General features: G+C 47.0%; 1 protein-coding gene across 1 annotated transcript in view; it reads right to left on the bottom strand.

Annotated features, from left to right (window-relative positions):
* Nucleotides 1-7,465: 7,465 nt before the first annotated feature.
* Nucleotides 7,466-15,643, bottom strand: part of RASGRF1 (Ras protein specific guanine nucleotide releasing factor 1) — a 113,428-nt gene continuing 105,250 nt past the window's right edge. Inside the window, exons 25-27 of the mRNA XM_057723121.1 lie at nt 12,255-12,372; nt 10,489-10,557; nt 7,466-7,558 (exon numbers count right to left, since the gene is read on the bottom strand). Coding sequence (XP_057579104.1) covers nt 7,466-7,558; nt 10,489-10,557; nt 12,255-12,372 — 280 coding nt within the window. The remainder of the gene's footprint in view (nt 7,559-10,488; nt 10,558-12,254; nt 12,373-15,643) is intronic.

The raw sequence follows: 15,643 nt of genomic DNA, 5'->3' as shown, positions 1-15,643 counted from the left end.
TGAATGAATGAGCTGTGTTTTTGCCCTTGTGCAGTTTACGCTTTAGTGGGGGGAGGACAGGAATTAAGTAACAAATTTCGCAATGAAAAGAAATGAAAGACATGAGAATGTATGACAGGGATGTTGTCTTCAAATACTTCCTGGGGAGGTAGTGTCTGAATTGAGGTCTGAAAGATGGGTACGTGTGACTTCAGAGGAAAAGAGGAAACAGCCTGTGCAAAGGTCCTGAGATGGGAGGAAACTTGGCTGGAAACAGTGTGGTTGGAGCCCAGGAACCGAGGGGGACAGGAGGTAGTTGGGGAGAGATGGTGTGGGGCTTTGGAGGTCACATTGAAGACTCTGAACTTTATCCTGAGAGCTATGGATGCCCTTAGGGAATTGTGAGGAGAAGAGTGATATGATCAGATCTCTATTTGAAAAGCTTACTTTGGCCATAGTTGGAAAATGAACTAGAGGAAGGATAAATGTCCAAAAGGAAGTCTAGGTGATTGAATGCCAAGATGACTCAAGGCCAGCCAAGACACGCTGGTGGTTTGGTCTAAAGTGGTTTTCAAAAGGGGTTTGTAAGGTTGAAACTACTTTCATAATAATACTAAGACAGCATTTGCCTTTTTCACTCTTACCCTTTCATGAGTGTGCAGTAGAGTTTTTCAGAGGCTATATGAAGTGTACGTGATATGGGGATCCAACTTCTATTATGCCAGACATTAAAGAGATTTGTAAAAACATAGAATGATGCCGTTTCTCTCATTAAATTATTTTTGTTTTTGAAAATTCAGTAAGTTTTCATTCCAAATAGGTTATTTATGCCAAGACATAATAGGTTTGTGATTGTTATTTAACATTTTTTTCAATACCAGGTGCAATCTCTCTCTTGCGTACTGACCTTTCAAAAGCTGCTTCATGTAGTTGAACCAAGAGACATCCTCCAAAGCCAACCGTGGGAACACAAAAAAGCAGGGACGGTAAATAAGCTCGCCACCCTTCCCCAAGAATGAGCTTACAGCCTGGACCAATGCTATTTCCTTTCTGAAACTAGAGCCACCCTACACTTGTAAAAGGGGCAGGTAACCTTGTCAAGCTGCATTGGATGGAGCCTGAGGCGAGAGGAAAAATCAGTAATACCCGTCCTGTCTTTATGAAAAAATTTGATACTTTGTTCTTCATGGATTTTTTTACATTAATTTTGACTTTTTTTTTTAAAAGATTTTTTCGATGCAGACCATTTTTAAAGTCTTTATTGAATTTGTTACAATATTGCTTCTGTTTTATGTTTTGTTTTTTGGCCGTGAGGCATGTGGGATCTTAGCTCCCTGACCAGGGATCGAACCTGCACCCCCTACATTGGAAGGTGAAGTCTTAACCACTGGACCTCCAGGGAAGCCCTGATTTTGACTTTTAAAAAAATATTGCATTAACAGCAAAAGAAACCATAAGCAAGACAAGAAGACAACCCTCAGAATGGGAGAAAATGCTTGCCAACGAAGCAACGGACAAAGGATTAATTTCCAAAATATACAAGCAGCTCATGCAGCTTAATACCAAAAAAGCAAATAACCCAATCCACAAATGGGTGGAAGACCTACATAGACATTTCTCCAAAGAAGACATACAGATGGCCAACAAACGCATGAAAAGATGCTCAACATCACTAATCATTAGAGAAATGCAAGTCAAAGCCACAAAGAGGTATCACCTCACACCAGTCAGAACGGCCATCATCAAAAAATCTAGAAACAATAAATGTTGGAGAGGGTGTGGAGAAAAGGGAACTCTCCTGAACTGTTGGTGGGAATGTAAGTTGGTACAGCCACTATGGAAAACAGTTTGGAAGTTCCTTAAAAAACTAAAAATAGAACTACCATAAGATCCACTAATCCCACTCCTGGGCACATATCCAGAGAAAATCATAATCCAAAAAGAAACATGTACCACAATGTTCATTGCAGCACTATTTACAGTAGCCAGGACATGGAAGCAACCTTAGTGCCCATTAACAGGTGAATGGATAAAGAAGATGTGGTACATATACACAATGGAATATTACTCAGCCATAGAAAGGAATGAAATGGAGCTATATGTAATGAGGTGGATAGACCTAGAGTCTGTCATACAGAGTGAAATAAGCCAGAAAGGGAAAAACAAATACTGTATGCCAACTCATATATAGGGAATCTAAAAAAATGGTACTGATGAACCCAGTGACAGGGCAAGAATAAGGATGCAGATGCAGAGAATGCACAGGAGGACACAGGGCTAGGGTGGGGGGTGAAGGGGAAGCTGGGATGAAGTGAGAGAGTAGCATAGACATATATACACTACCAAATGTAAAATAGATAGCTAGTGGGAAGTTGCTGTGTAGCAAAGGGAGATCAACTCGATGATGGGTGATGCCTTAGAGGGCCAGGACAGGGAGGGTGGGAGGGAGTCGCGGGAGGGAGGGGATATGGGGAAATATGTATAAATACAGCTGATTCACTTTGGTGTACCTCAAAAGCTGGTATAAGAGTGTAAAGCAACTATATTCCAATAAAGAGCTTTAAAAAAATATTGCATTAGACTGTTACCCTTATGAGTATGTTTTTTTAGCAGCCCCTTTTATTTCACAACCGAGGGGGGCATTTCTCTTTTCTCACCCTAATTGTGGCCTTGAAAAAGCCTCAAAGAATTGCCCAGCGCCTCACACCAACCCAGAACACGAGCCTCTGCACTCAGGTGCGTGCCCACCTCACGGCCTCTTTAACGATGGCATTGTGCTTCTGCGTAATCCAGACTTCAGGTCAGTTGTCCCAGCCTCAGGCAGCCTCAACACTGCCCTGCTGGACTGTGCTTGTGGTACTTATCAGCCTGCCCTGCGTATTTTTAATCTATTTACTTATTCTGGCTGCCCTGGGTCTTAGTTGCAGGACGTGGGATCTTCATTCCAGCATGTACGCGGGATCCAGTTCCCCGACCCGGGACCGAAACCAGACCCCTTGCATCGGGAGCATGGAGTCTTAACCACTGGACCACCAGAGAAGTTTTCCCTGGGTATTTTAAAAAATTGTCCATTGCCTACCACCTACCAGAATGTAAGCTTTGTGAGGGCAGGGAACTTTTTTTTGGTGGTGGTGGCCTCCTCTCCCCCCCCCCCCCCCCCCGACCGCCACGTCTTCGCTTTTTTATTTTTTTATTTATTTGGCTGTGCTGGATCTTTATTTGTGGCATGCAGACTCTTAGTTGTGGCATGCATGGGGGATCTAGTTCCCTGACCAGGCATTGAACCCGGGCTCCCTGCATTGGGAGAACAGAATCTTAACCGCTGGACCACCAGGAAGTTCCAGGGCAGGGACCTTTGACTGCGTTGTTCATGACTAAGTCTGCAGTGCCTGAGATGACCTGAAACAAACTCAGGGCTCTATAGCTAGTTTATGGTTATCAAATGCTTGCCCCACGCTCATCACCGCAGGGGTAGTAGCCTGTAACTGTGCATTGAATCCTCCCAGCAACCTTAACTGCTTTCCTGTGTCTGAAGGAAAAAAGCAGTCATGGAGCCTGCTGGCTGCAGGTCCCAGGGAAATGGGTCTCGCCTCCCAACGGGCCTCATGCCTGTGACTGAGGGTCGTGTTCTGGGCCCACCCTTCATGTGTGATGATGAGGCGGGGTCTGGGGTGACCCCGGGTGCCTTCTCTGGGGGCAGTGTTCAGACTCTCCCTCCTCAGGGCATTTCTGTTCATCTTCTCTGTCCTCCCCAGAGGCTTGGGGTGGTGGCCACGTCTGTAGTCTCACCGCACGTCCTTGGCCTTGCCTGGCTCTGGCCCTGTGTCACCAAGCAGGACCCTACGAGGCCTTCCCAGAACAGACCTCCACCCATGTCCTCTGCCTGCCTTTTGTCTGCAGGAAAACTTTAATCAGAGTAAACTTAGGTTACTGTTAATTCTGGTAAGCATGTAATTAGTTTGCATTGGAAGCATACATAAGACTGTGACTTTTTTCTCATTGCATTTTTTTTTTTTTAGTATTTATTTATTTACTTAGGCTGCACTGGGTCTGAGCTGCAGCGTGCATGTGGGATCTAGTTTCCCAACCAGGGATCAAACCCAGGCCCCCTGCACTGGGAGCGTGGAGTCTTACCCACTGGACCACCAGGGAAGTCCCTTCCCTCATTGTTTTGGATTGCTTTGACATTATTCCAGGATCAGTGCATCTTAGTTGTACTTTTCTTACAAGGAAGATTATTCCAACGTATACTTTTAACAGATGAGCCGTAAATATGTCACCCTCTAAAATATTTATTGTAGCTAGATGCATTTTTCAAGGTAGGCTTTCAGTATATCTGAATGTCTCAACTACTCAGTGGCTAAATACACTCATGATTTATGATCACTAAAAAAAAGAATAAAATTAATCCGAGAAGTGAGAAAAGGCAGAAAGAAAGGAAAACAGTCGAGCAAGACAAAATAATACTTTAACCATTAAACGAAGTCAAGGACCTTCAGCTCTTCCTCAAGGATGATAGATAATATTCTGACACATGTCCTTCGAGCTGTTTGGCAGATACTGAAACTCCTACCAGGTGGAAGAAGTTAACTGTGTGCTGCCCACAAGCACGTAGACGCCAGACCAGTTGGAACCATAAGGTGGGTGATGCTGACTCCCCATTACCTCACCACCAACCAATCAGAAGAGTGTCCATGAGCTGACCACGCCCTGTTCCTTGAACACTATAAGGCTCCTCACGACCCCCTCCAGGAGGGGACACACAGTCTTGAGGGCATGGCCCTCTTTGCCTCGCAAAGCAATGAAGTTAATTCTTTCTATTTCACCCAAAACTCTGTCTACAAGATTTAATCCGGCGCTGGTGTACAGAGGCTGAATTTCAGTAATACCTGGTGCTGCCCTCCTCCTTGGGAATCCTTTTCTCCAGGCTTCCTAGGTCTTTTTTTCCTGGCTGTGCCATGCCGCATGTGGGATCTTAGGTCCCCAACCGGGGATCAAACCCACACCCCCGCAGTGAAAGCACAGAGTCTTAGCCACTGGACCGCCGTGGAAGTCCACAGGCTTCCTTTGTCTTGATTTTCTCCATCCTACCTCTATCTCTTTGGCCAGTGACTTGCACGTCCATACTAGCTCTTCCCCGAACAAGTGTACTCTCTCACGTTTCGGGGCTTTTGCTGGTCCCCCCACCTGGCGTGCCCTCCCCCCTGCTTTTCTTCTGGCAAATCATCCCTACCTATCCCACAACCTCCTCACATCTCTGTGGAGCGTTTTCCAATCTCCCCCTCCACCCTGTCCTTTCCTTCTTGGTGTCCCCAAGGCACTTCCTGCACCATCCTGTGACAGTGTGGCTCAAATGGTCTGTCCCTCTGGCAGCTTGAAGATGACTGCACATTCTTTGTTCCTTTTCCCATTGAGAGGAGAAGCTTGATTCTCTCCTCCTTGAGACCAGGCTGGCCTCGGTGACATGCTTGACCGATAGAATTCTGTGGGTGTGATGTTCTGGGAATTCTAAGGCTAGGTCAGAAGGAGCCTGGGAGCTCTTGGCAAGCTGCTCTTTGGGCCCAGCTGCCATACTGTGAGAAGCCCCAGCCACGTGGAGAGACCATGTGTGGATGATCTGGTTGACAGCCCCAGCGCAGCCATGGGAGAGGGCCATCTTAGACACCCAGTCCAGTCGAGCCTTCAGATGACTCCAGCCTCAGCTGCTCTGTGACTGTCACCTCACAAGGGACCCCAAGCAAGAACCACCATCTGACTGATAGCTGATTTACTTTGCTGTACAGCAGAAACTAACACAACACTGTAAAGCAACCATACTCCAATAAAATATTGGACATCTAAGGATTCAATTATCCTAATATCTATATAATCAGCTTTAGATCCTAAAATCATCTGACCATGGATATATATTATATTGGAATACTTATTAACTTCTCATTAAACAAAGATTTTGAAGCATGTTATTAATAAAATGAATAAAGTCTTAAAAATAAAAGAACCACCGCTTGGACCCGTCAACCCACAGAATTGTGAAAGGTTGTTTTGAGCCATTAAGTTTTGGAGCTATTTGTGTCTGAAACTGCAACAGTTTCCCTCAGCAGATTATGAGCTTCCCCCCAAAGATGGGATTCTGCCCTTATCACTCCAGATCTCTGGTCTGAGCCCAGGGCCTGAGAATGACCAAGTGTTCCTCAAACATCCCTTGTGTGAATAAATGAAACTCATCAAAATTCCACCGTTCACCCTGAGATAGAATAGATTTATTAGCAAGAGGTAATCAGGAAACATATATTTTTACAAAAAATGGAAATTTCTTTTTTTTTTTTCCAAACAAGCTGTAAGTTGAAATATTGTAGGACTTGAAATAGAATTCTCATACCACTAGGTATTGCTTACAGCAAAAGTTGTCTGTTTGTTGGAGTGGAGCATGCCTGCCACTTCAGAGTTAACCTGTGTTTTCTATACTGTACAATGTAAAAAATAGATGGTAGTATTCACAGAATAAGCACTACAGTACTATATTCCTGCTAGAAGGCATTTAGACAGGACTACAGTATATGCAATAAAAACACTTGGTTATTGATTTCCTAATTCTACAGTGTGGTACTATTTTTCACAAGGCATACAGACTTGGAGCATCTCAACATAAGCTTGTAGTGACCATTAGGCGGCTCAAAGAGGAAAAGTGACATTTTTGTGTGTTCCCGACTTCCAGTGAGTGCTGGGCAGCTGTTGGCAGAAGTCGACACGACTTTGTGTTGTGATTCTGTTTTCCTCGGGAAGTTCCAGGGCCTTGTCCAGGGTTATTGAGACCGCTAGTCATGCTACCTGGTGTTATTCCCAGAGCCAGGAGTGACATGGTGCCTGAACGAGGTGGTGGCCTCGGTGTCACGGGGCATGGTTCTCAGCAGACAGGACTCCCTTCCCTCCAGGTCACTGGGAGACACGGAGTTTTGAGACCTGCGATTTTGGCTGGAAAAGCTGCTTTGGAAATTGGCATCACCATCAGCGGGAAGATTTGTCGATGACTGGACTTCAGGGTATGGTCCCCCCTCCCGCCTCCCCCCCACCCCCCACCCAGTTATAACAACTACATGGAACATGCCAGAGGATGCTGGGTGGTCAACTCGGCCCAGGGGCCTGGGCTGGGGATGGACAGAAGCAGGACTGGTGCCTAAGATTCGTGTATGCACGGGTTCTGTTTTCCCTTTGGGGAAGAGTGAGGGTCTGGAGAGGACAGACTAAGAGTACAGTTGTTTCAAAGAAACAGGCACTGCGGGAAACGAGGGGTGGGGGTGGGTGGACCACGTCTTAACCGGTGCAGAAATTCATATTCTGGTTCTACAGGAATCTAAGAACAAGAATGGATTTGTATTCTTGGAGAAGCACATACTAAAGAAGAAAATCCAGAGAAACCAAACGACTATGTACAATATCGTATAGCATGTGTCCATGGGGGCGGGCTGGGTCTGGGCTGGGTACAGCTTCAGGTGGGAAGTTTTGGTTCTATTCGGAGAGAAGACTCGTAGAGACTTTCTTCATCCATTACAAAAGATTGGTCCAGTAAATACTGGGTTACCTGAGAAAAGGAAAAGAGAAAAAAGAATGGCAGGGGGACGGGACCTCCATAATACTACGTGGATGTCGGGTGTCTCCCAGGAATCAGGCATCCGTGTGGTGGGGGAGGGGCGTCAGGCTTGCACACGAGGCAAAGATGCATTAAACAGTGGTGTGTCTTAATATGATTTTTCTCAGTATTGTCTTAATTTTTGTCCTCAACGTAATATAAAATCACATATGGTCAAAAGTACTCTTGACCACCATTTCTTTGGTTGAATGTTAGATGAAATATTTGGGGCTCATATTTAAAAAATCATCTCTATCTCTATATCTAAAATGTCAATTGTCACTTCTAGGCGGTGGGTGTATGGGTGTTCACAATTGTTTGGATGTATCTGTATGTTGGGAAAATGTACTTAAACATCATGATTATGATAGCACAGAGAGAGTTTCACCCAAGAGAAGTCAGTGGAAACTGAGGCCGTGTAAGGAACAAGCCTCCCTGTTTTTCACCTCACGAGGCTCACTCCAGGGCAAAAATCTCAGAGTAGAAAATCAGGAAGAGTCACCATGTGGACTGAGTTATTCTTCCTTCTCCCAAGTGTTTTGCTGGATTCCTGCGCGTTAAATGTGCAATGAGAGATCAGAGCCCAAATCTCACAGGCAGACCCCCTCCCCGCCCTTCAAAAAGAATCTTTCCGAGGCTCATTGACTTGTCAGTTGTTTGGAGCCAAAGGTTCATGTTTCTCCAAAGAAACTCAGAGCAGAAGGAAGAAAAAAATATATATTTCTTAGCATGTAACTGGGAATCTTCTGATTGATGCCTGAGAAAAATCAAGTCCTTTTTGCGAGCATCTGTGCTAATGGACCCTCTACTGCTGCGAGGAACAGAACCGGCTGCCTAGCTGCTGGTCATCAGTCACAGATGAAAGGATCACTGTGCCTGAGTAACGGCTCGCTCAGCGCCTCTAGGAAGACGACCTCAGATATCACAGTCTAGATGAACTGATATCCACTGATAAGGACATGGTGATTTTACAGCCAGGTGAAATAGACCAGGCTTCTATATCTAGCTAGTAGCTTCCTGTGAACAGTCCTTTCTAGAGCACAAAATCTCGATCCTTCCAGTCTGGGAATCAGCAGACTGGTTAGTTAGTTTCTGCTATCATGAGCATTTGTTTCCCTAAAATGTTTTGCTTTAATGGGAGACCAGCAGCAAATACCACCGCTGCAAAGCTGTTAAGGAAAAGACTCTGAAGGGCAGTAACATTTATTTGTATTGCACGTCGGAGTTCAAGGGCAAGTTTAAGAAGGGGGCCAAGGCCTAATACAGTGGCTGGCGCACAATATGTGCTCAATAAATACTTGAAAGAATGAATGAACAACAAAGAAAAAGTGACACAATGGGTTAACCCACTGATTGTTCTTCTCTATGCGGTGATCAGCTATAAGATAGGTAGTGAGTTCACAGAATATGGCAGGAAACAGGGCAAGTCTACCACAAAGGAAAGTAGAAGGGAAAAACAATAAAAGCTTGATTTTCTGGTACGCTTGGGAGTGTGTCTGCAGCTGGGTATTTTTGTGAACTACAAACTAGAAGGTTAAGAAGCTGGATGGAAAGAAAACACATCTCTGGGCAGAGAAAAAAAGTCATAGGATTCGGAGCCAGCATCTGGATTAGCAGATTCCAGCTATTTTAACTGTAAATTGGGTCTAATGGCACAGGGCTTGAGTAGTGAAATGAGACTAACATGCCAACCACTCTTCATACAGCCCCACCAACTTTTTTTTTTAATTTTAATATTTATTTATTTATTTATTTTGGTTGTACTAGGTCTTAGTTGTGGCATGTGGACTCCTCAGTTGTAGCATGCAGACCTCTTAGCTGCAGCATGCATGTGGAATCTAGTTCCCCGACCAGGGTTTGAACCTGGGCCCCCTGCACTGGGAGTGCGAAGTCTTACCCACTGGGCCACCAGGGAAGTCCGCAGCCTCATCATCTTTTAAAAATGCATATTAATCCAGTTCTGTAAGCTCCTTTCAGGGCTTCCCACTGTCCTCAGGACAAGGTTCCAGATCCTTCTAGAAGCCCACAGTCCCATCTGGTTCAGGCCTGTGTGATGCTACTCATTGCACTTGTCAGATGGGCCCTCTCACCTCACAAAAGCCGGTCCCCTCAACCCCAATCAGCACCACTCCTGCAGGGTCTTTGGCCCCTGCATGCTTCTCCAGGCCCCAACAAACACAGCCCCCTGGATTCACACTCTCACAGCACTCTGATTCCCAGATGTACAAGGTGTTTGTTTTTTTTCCCCGCCTTCCCTGTAGCAGCAAAAGACTGAAACAACCTAAATGTCCATCCATATAGAGAAATGAATAAATACATGAATTTCTCTGCAGCCGTAGGAAGAAGGAGAATGCCTCTGCCTCAAAAGGAAATGATCTCCGAGATATGTTATTAAAGGAAAAAAGAACGATGCTGAGCAATGTATAGTGTGCTACATTATAGGGAAAAAAAGTTGGGTTGTGTGAGCATACACACACACAAAATGAGTGATACGGTTGGCTTCGGGAGGGGAACTTGGAGGCTGGGGGACTTTTTGCTGTGTGCCCTTCCCAGGTGTGAATTTTGAAACTGGTGAAATCAAAAAGATGTGATAAACACTGCCTCCCTTGCCTCAGGGGAGATCAGACAGGATTACACACCATCCCATAGCAGGTAAAAATCAGACGGGAGCTGCAAGATTAGCACAAGCCCAGTCTGAAGGAGGGGGACCTCAGGGCGGGTCAGGAGACAGGGGACAGGGAGGGCTTCCTGAAAGAGCAGGGCCCAGGGAATTCAGGGGCAGAAAGTGCTTGGGTGTGTGGAGGGGAAAAGGCAGGAAGGAAGGTGGTGCAGCCAGAGCACTTGTGAAAAAGCGGAAGTGACTGAAAATGCTGCCAGCTTACCTTTGCTTGGTGCTCTATTTTGTAGGCAGTTTGTTGAAACTGGCGAATCTCTCGGATGATATGGGATATCTGCGGGAAAGGAGGAGAGGTTTAGAAGATGGTTTGCTCTTAGCACTCCTCCGCTCCCCCACTCCTGCAGAACAGAAAGGGCATCAACAGGCATGTCTGCAGTCGGTCTCTTAATTCATCTCCTGGGAGATCCCACTGTGGCAGCATGAGTTTCTTTAAACCAGCAACCTGTCTCAAAGGCTGACACTTGGTAAGAATCTATGCATCTATAGGTTATAAGTGGTAATATAGAGTATTTGTCCTTCTCTGACTTATTTCACGAAGCATAATACCCCCTAGGTCCATCACACTGTTGCAAATGGCAGCATTTCATTCAATTTATTTATTTATTGAAGCGTATTTGAGGTACAATGTTATATAAGTTACAGGTGCACCATATACTGATTCACAATTTTTAAAGGTTATACTCCATTTATAGCCATTATAGAATACTGACTATATACCCCATGTTGTACAATATATCTTTGCAGCTTATTTTGTACATAATAGTTTGTACTGCTTAGAATTTCATTCTTTTTTTATGGCTGAATAACATGCCAGTGTGTGTGTGTGTATGTGTGGGTACACCACATCGCCTCTATCCACTCACACAATCTATAAAAATACTGAATCACTATGTCGTATACCTGAAACTATCACAATATTGCAAAGCAACTATACTTCAAAAAAAGATGCATATTCTGAAATGTAAAATGTACATTCAGTAGGATCACATGATAGACGAAGAAAGAATTGTTTTAAAGACTCAGAGATAATACAGTGAAAGAACATGACCAATCATTTTCTCTGAGTAATGAAAATAAATGAGTGATTTTGTTGCTTAAAAAAAAATTAAGAACCTGTACATTAATTACACTACGTGATTGAGAGAAAAACATATCATTTCATCAGGGGTGCTGGCCTATCCAGCATCCTAAAACAGCCCCCCTCAACCCCAGCAATAGCTAGAGGCCTCTGCCACTTTGTATGGGCCCACCATGTGCAAGACCACACAAAGGGGCTCCCCCATCCTGTCCCCAGGACAGTGCTGCCAACTTGCCTTTGACAAAGAAATCTTACCTATTAAAACAAAACCTCAGGAGCAAGCCCATGACACAGAACCGATACAAATAGGGGCTCTCTGGTTGGAGTGAGAGGGGAGAAGGTTGGCTAGGAACCAGGCTCCCTGCTGGAAGGGTCCTCATCTCCCCTCCCGGGTCCTAGATTTCTCTGGGGAAGTTGGAAACCTACTTGCTTAGGAGGTACTGCAGAAATGATTTTGCTGCGGCGCAAGAAGCAGTTCTTATCTAAGCAATAATGGGTGGAGTGCGAAAAAAGGTGCAGGCTTTTGAGTCAGACAGATGTGGACCCCAGACCCAGCTCTCCTCTTTACTTAGGGGTGACCTTGGGCGGCTCATTGATTACTCCAAGCCTCAGCCTGCCCACCTGTAAGGTGGAGAATAAGAGCACCCACCTCTCAGACTGTGGGCGTTAAAGGAGGAGATGCACGTAAAGCTGGCTCAGGGCTGCCAGATGCTAACTGCTCGTTCAAGGGAGTGACTGTCCGTATTGGAGAAGCCAGGTTCAGGCCCCCTGGTGCGTGTGCTGTGGCCAGTCAGCCAGGTCTGGCAGGCAGAGCTTGGGTGGGCCCAGGGCTTGGGTCTGGGTTTTGATGCCCCCCCACCCGCATCCCTCACCCTCTGCTGTGGGGAACATACCATTCTCATCTTGGAGAAGTTGACCAGGCCGTCCTCCGTGTAGTTGGGCGTTCCCTCTTCGATGAAGGCCAGGTCGGTGAGGTACATCCCCAGGTAAGGGACACAGGGTGGGTCACAGCTTTGAAGCGAACGGCATTAACAGAAGTTTTTCACTTAAAAACTCGAGCCTCTACCAAGAACAGAAACACCCCCCATGCATCTCTCGCTTTGCCGGAGGGAAAGGGGTTTCTATGCGCCAAGAATAATAGTAGTTCTTGGGCCTCGGGTTGCCAGCTGGGTGTGAGGGTGGGTCCTCTGGGATGATGGGGGTGACATGGTGCCAGCTGGGGCCTGGGGTGTCTCAGTCCGTCCCCCCTCCCCGCCCAAGCCAGAAGGCCCTCCTCTACCTCTCTGCTCTCCCTCCCAGATGCAGTCCTGGGGCTCGGCCGCCAGCCCCTCCCAGCTCCCCTTTCCTTTCTGTGTCTCCACTGAAACTCTCCAGCCCAACCCCACCCTAGAAGCACGTCCTGGGGGGCTTTGCGGCGCCACGCCCATTCCTGCCAGTATCCACCAGCCACCCCACCCAGCCCCTTGTCTCTTTCTCTCCCCCAGACTTCTCTGCCTTTACTTCTTCCCCAGTGGAATCTCTGCCCACCCAAGCACCGGGATGCCAGCGCGGGAAACCCTTGTCTTCTGAGATCACCGTCCTGGATGTGCCTTCTGGGCAGGGGGTTGGGCGATGGCTCCCACGATCAGGGACTCTTGGGGGATGGTCTTTGTGGGGATGGCACTCGGGGTGATGGGCCAGACCTCTCTGATCTGTGGCTCTGAAGCAGGGGCTCCTGTTCCTGTTCCTTCGCGACTTGGTCTGGTGCCTCCGGGTGGGGTGCTAAGTCAGGGGGTGATTCTGTGATGGGTCCAGTGGCCGCTCTGCTCTGGCAGGGCTTCATTTAGCTCCCCCAGGGGACTCCTCACACAGTGCTCTGCAGCCTCCTTTCAGCTCAGCACGCAGGTGCAGAGACCCTCCTTTCTCTTCACCTTTGTCTCCTTGTGGCAATTCTGCCACTCCAGAGGAAGGTTAGGCAGGGACGATGGTACAGCAAGAACAGAAAGCTGGCCCCTGCCCCTTGACTGCTTGCTGTGTGACCTTGGGTCAGTTCTTTCCCTCTCTGGTCCTCAGCTTCCCCTCATACCACAGAACTGATGTTAGCTAAGACAATTTTAGGTGATTTGAGTATTGATTTTAGGTGATGCTCAGACACGGTTTAAATAGATTGATTCACATAAGAAACATTAGTTTTTCACTCCCCCCCGGTGCTCAAGGAGAGAGCTCATTTGGTGACAGCATGGCTTTGGCACTTTCTAACACTTGCCATTTTCCGAACTCTTTTTTCTTTTTGAAAAAATAGTAACAGGTTCCACTCAGGATCAGGGCGTTGGCAAACATCAGGATCCAGCCAGAATTTAATAACATTGTTTTGTTTTCACTGTATTTATTTTTTTTATGGTAACCTTGTGTACTTATGGCAAATACACTGGTTTCCTATTTGCTGTCATCATATAGCATTTTCCTTCTTATTTAAATTTATTTCTGGGAAATACTGAATTAATCTAAAGGAGACTATTCAGTAAATGCAAACACAGCTGACACGTGGATGTGGCAAAGCCTTGAAGGAGGTGGATATTTGAAGTTTGGGAAACAGTGGACCGGAGAAATGTTTTTTGAACTGTCAGTCTTGACCCTTTCACGGCTGTTAAAATCCATTTGGTGGGTGTTGACCAGATTTTTTTAAAAATTAGAAAAAAGAGAGAGAATAGAGACTATCTGGGTTCACTGCATGGACTAGAATTGCGTTGTGAAATTTTGTTCCTTTTATGCACATATGCCTTTGTATACAGGGTCATACTGTCCACTGTAATTTATTTTTTTATTTTTTATTTTTTTTTACTGTGAGTCGTGAAAAAGGAATAAAAGCAAGAATCATTCTGGTCCCTGGCAGACCTCTCTGGGTCCTCCCTGCCATTATAGTCCATGATTGCTACATGCCTGGCTTTTCATTTCCTTTCAGTCAAACGTCAAGTCTGGAGCACAGGCTGGTGGATCTGATGGAGAAAGAGTTCAAAGGTCTGAGAAGCTGCTCTGGAGCTGGAGGGCTGAGGCAGGGTGCCGGCCACCAGGTTCTTGGGGTGCCCCACTCCCCCGCCCTTGATAGGAACCAGAGCTCGAAGGCCCTCTTGTCTCGAATAGAGGCAGAAGGGGAGGCCGAGTGACTGCTCGCTGACTGTGAATGGCTGAAGGATGCAGGCTGTTTCCGGATGCCCTGCAGGGTCTCTGACCACCCAGACCCGTGAAAAACACCCGGGGTCCTCTGGTCACTGAGGTGGATCTCCCTGAGGTTTTAATTGGGGCTTATGATCCAGTGGTGGAAAGGTGATGGAGGGGCAATTCCGTCACTTGCAAGTGGCACCGCGGGTAGCAGCAGCCAGCTCTGCTCCTGTTCACTACCTTCACAGTGAGGGGTGCAGCGGACAGCACACTTCAGTCAGTCATACACACACACACACCCCCAACCAACCAAATCCAGAGCCACATAGGTACATATATGGGGTTGGAGTGGCCAGTGTAGGGGGTGGTGGGGGCAGGTGTGGGGTACAGAGGGCTGGCGGAGGACCCCTCCGCGGGCACCATGCGTGGAGACACACCACGCTACGCTTCTGAGTGGGCAGGTAAGCACGGTGGGGGCTTCGTGTAGGCAAAACACCCAATGTGTGGCTAGCTCTGCACCCTCCATGTGCACATCTGGCCCCTGGCAGGTGGGATCCAGCCTTGCCCTGAATCAGGGCGGGGCCAACAAGGCTGATCTAGGGGCTCGGGGGGCTTCCTCTTTTGGCAGATTCCTCACACGCTTGCGCCTGACGTTTCCGGGAGCAGAGAGAAACGCGCTGCATCCCCCACCGTAGACGTTGCTTCTGGTTTTCTGGGCAGTGCCTAGGCGTGGCATGCCAATGCCTGGTGACACCCTGCATCTGGATCTTGTCTGTGGTTGTCTGGGGCCCCAAACTTGATGTTTCTACCAAGAAATTCCTGATGATGTCAAGGAGGAAATGGTACCAGCGGCTGAAAGTGAGATGCAGCTGCCTGATAGGCTGTCCACCAACCCCCAGGAAACGGGTGGTGACAGCAGGGGTCAGCCCTCTTCTCTGCCTGCCCAGCCCATGGGATGGGCTGCTCTCTCTCACAGGTCTCTGCTGGGTCTGCTCCGGGATCTCTCCTTCTCAGGGAGGGTGTGAGGACCACTTGGGGTTGGGCTGTGTGGGCTGGAACCTCTGGGGTCAGGATCCACAGTTCTGGCATGTGGTGCAGGGAAATCAGGTACTTATATTTTGGGGAATTTTTTTTTTTTTTTTTT

Source organism: Hippopotamus amphibius, chromosome 2, assembly GCF_030028045.1.
Source record: "Hippopotamus amphibius kiboko isolate mHipAmp2 chromosome 2, mHipAmp2.hap2, whole genome shotgun sequence".
Lineage (NCBI taxonomy): Eukaryota > Metazoa > Chordata > Mammalia > Artiodactyla > Hippopotamidae > Hippopotamus > Hippopotamus amphibius.
Note: the sequence above shows the minus strand (reverse complement) of the source record. Positions and strands in the feature narration are given on the sequence as shown.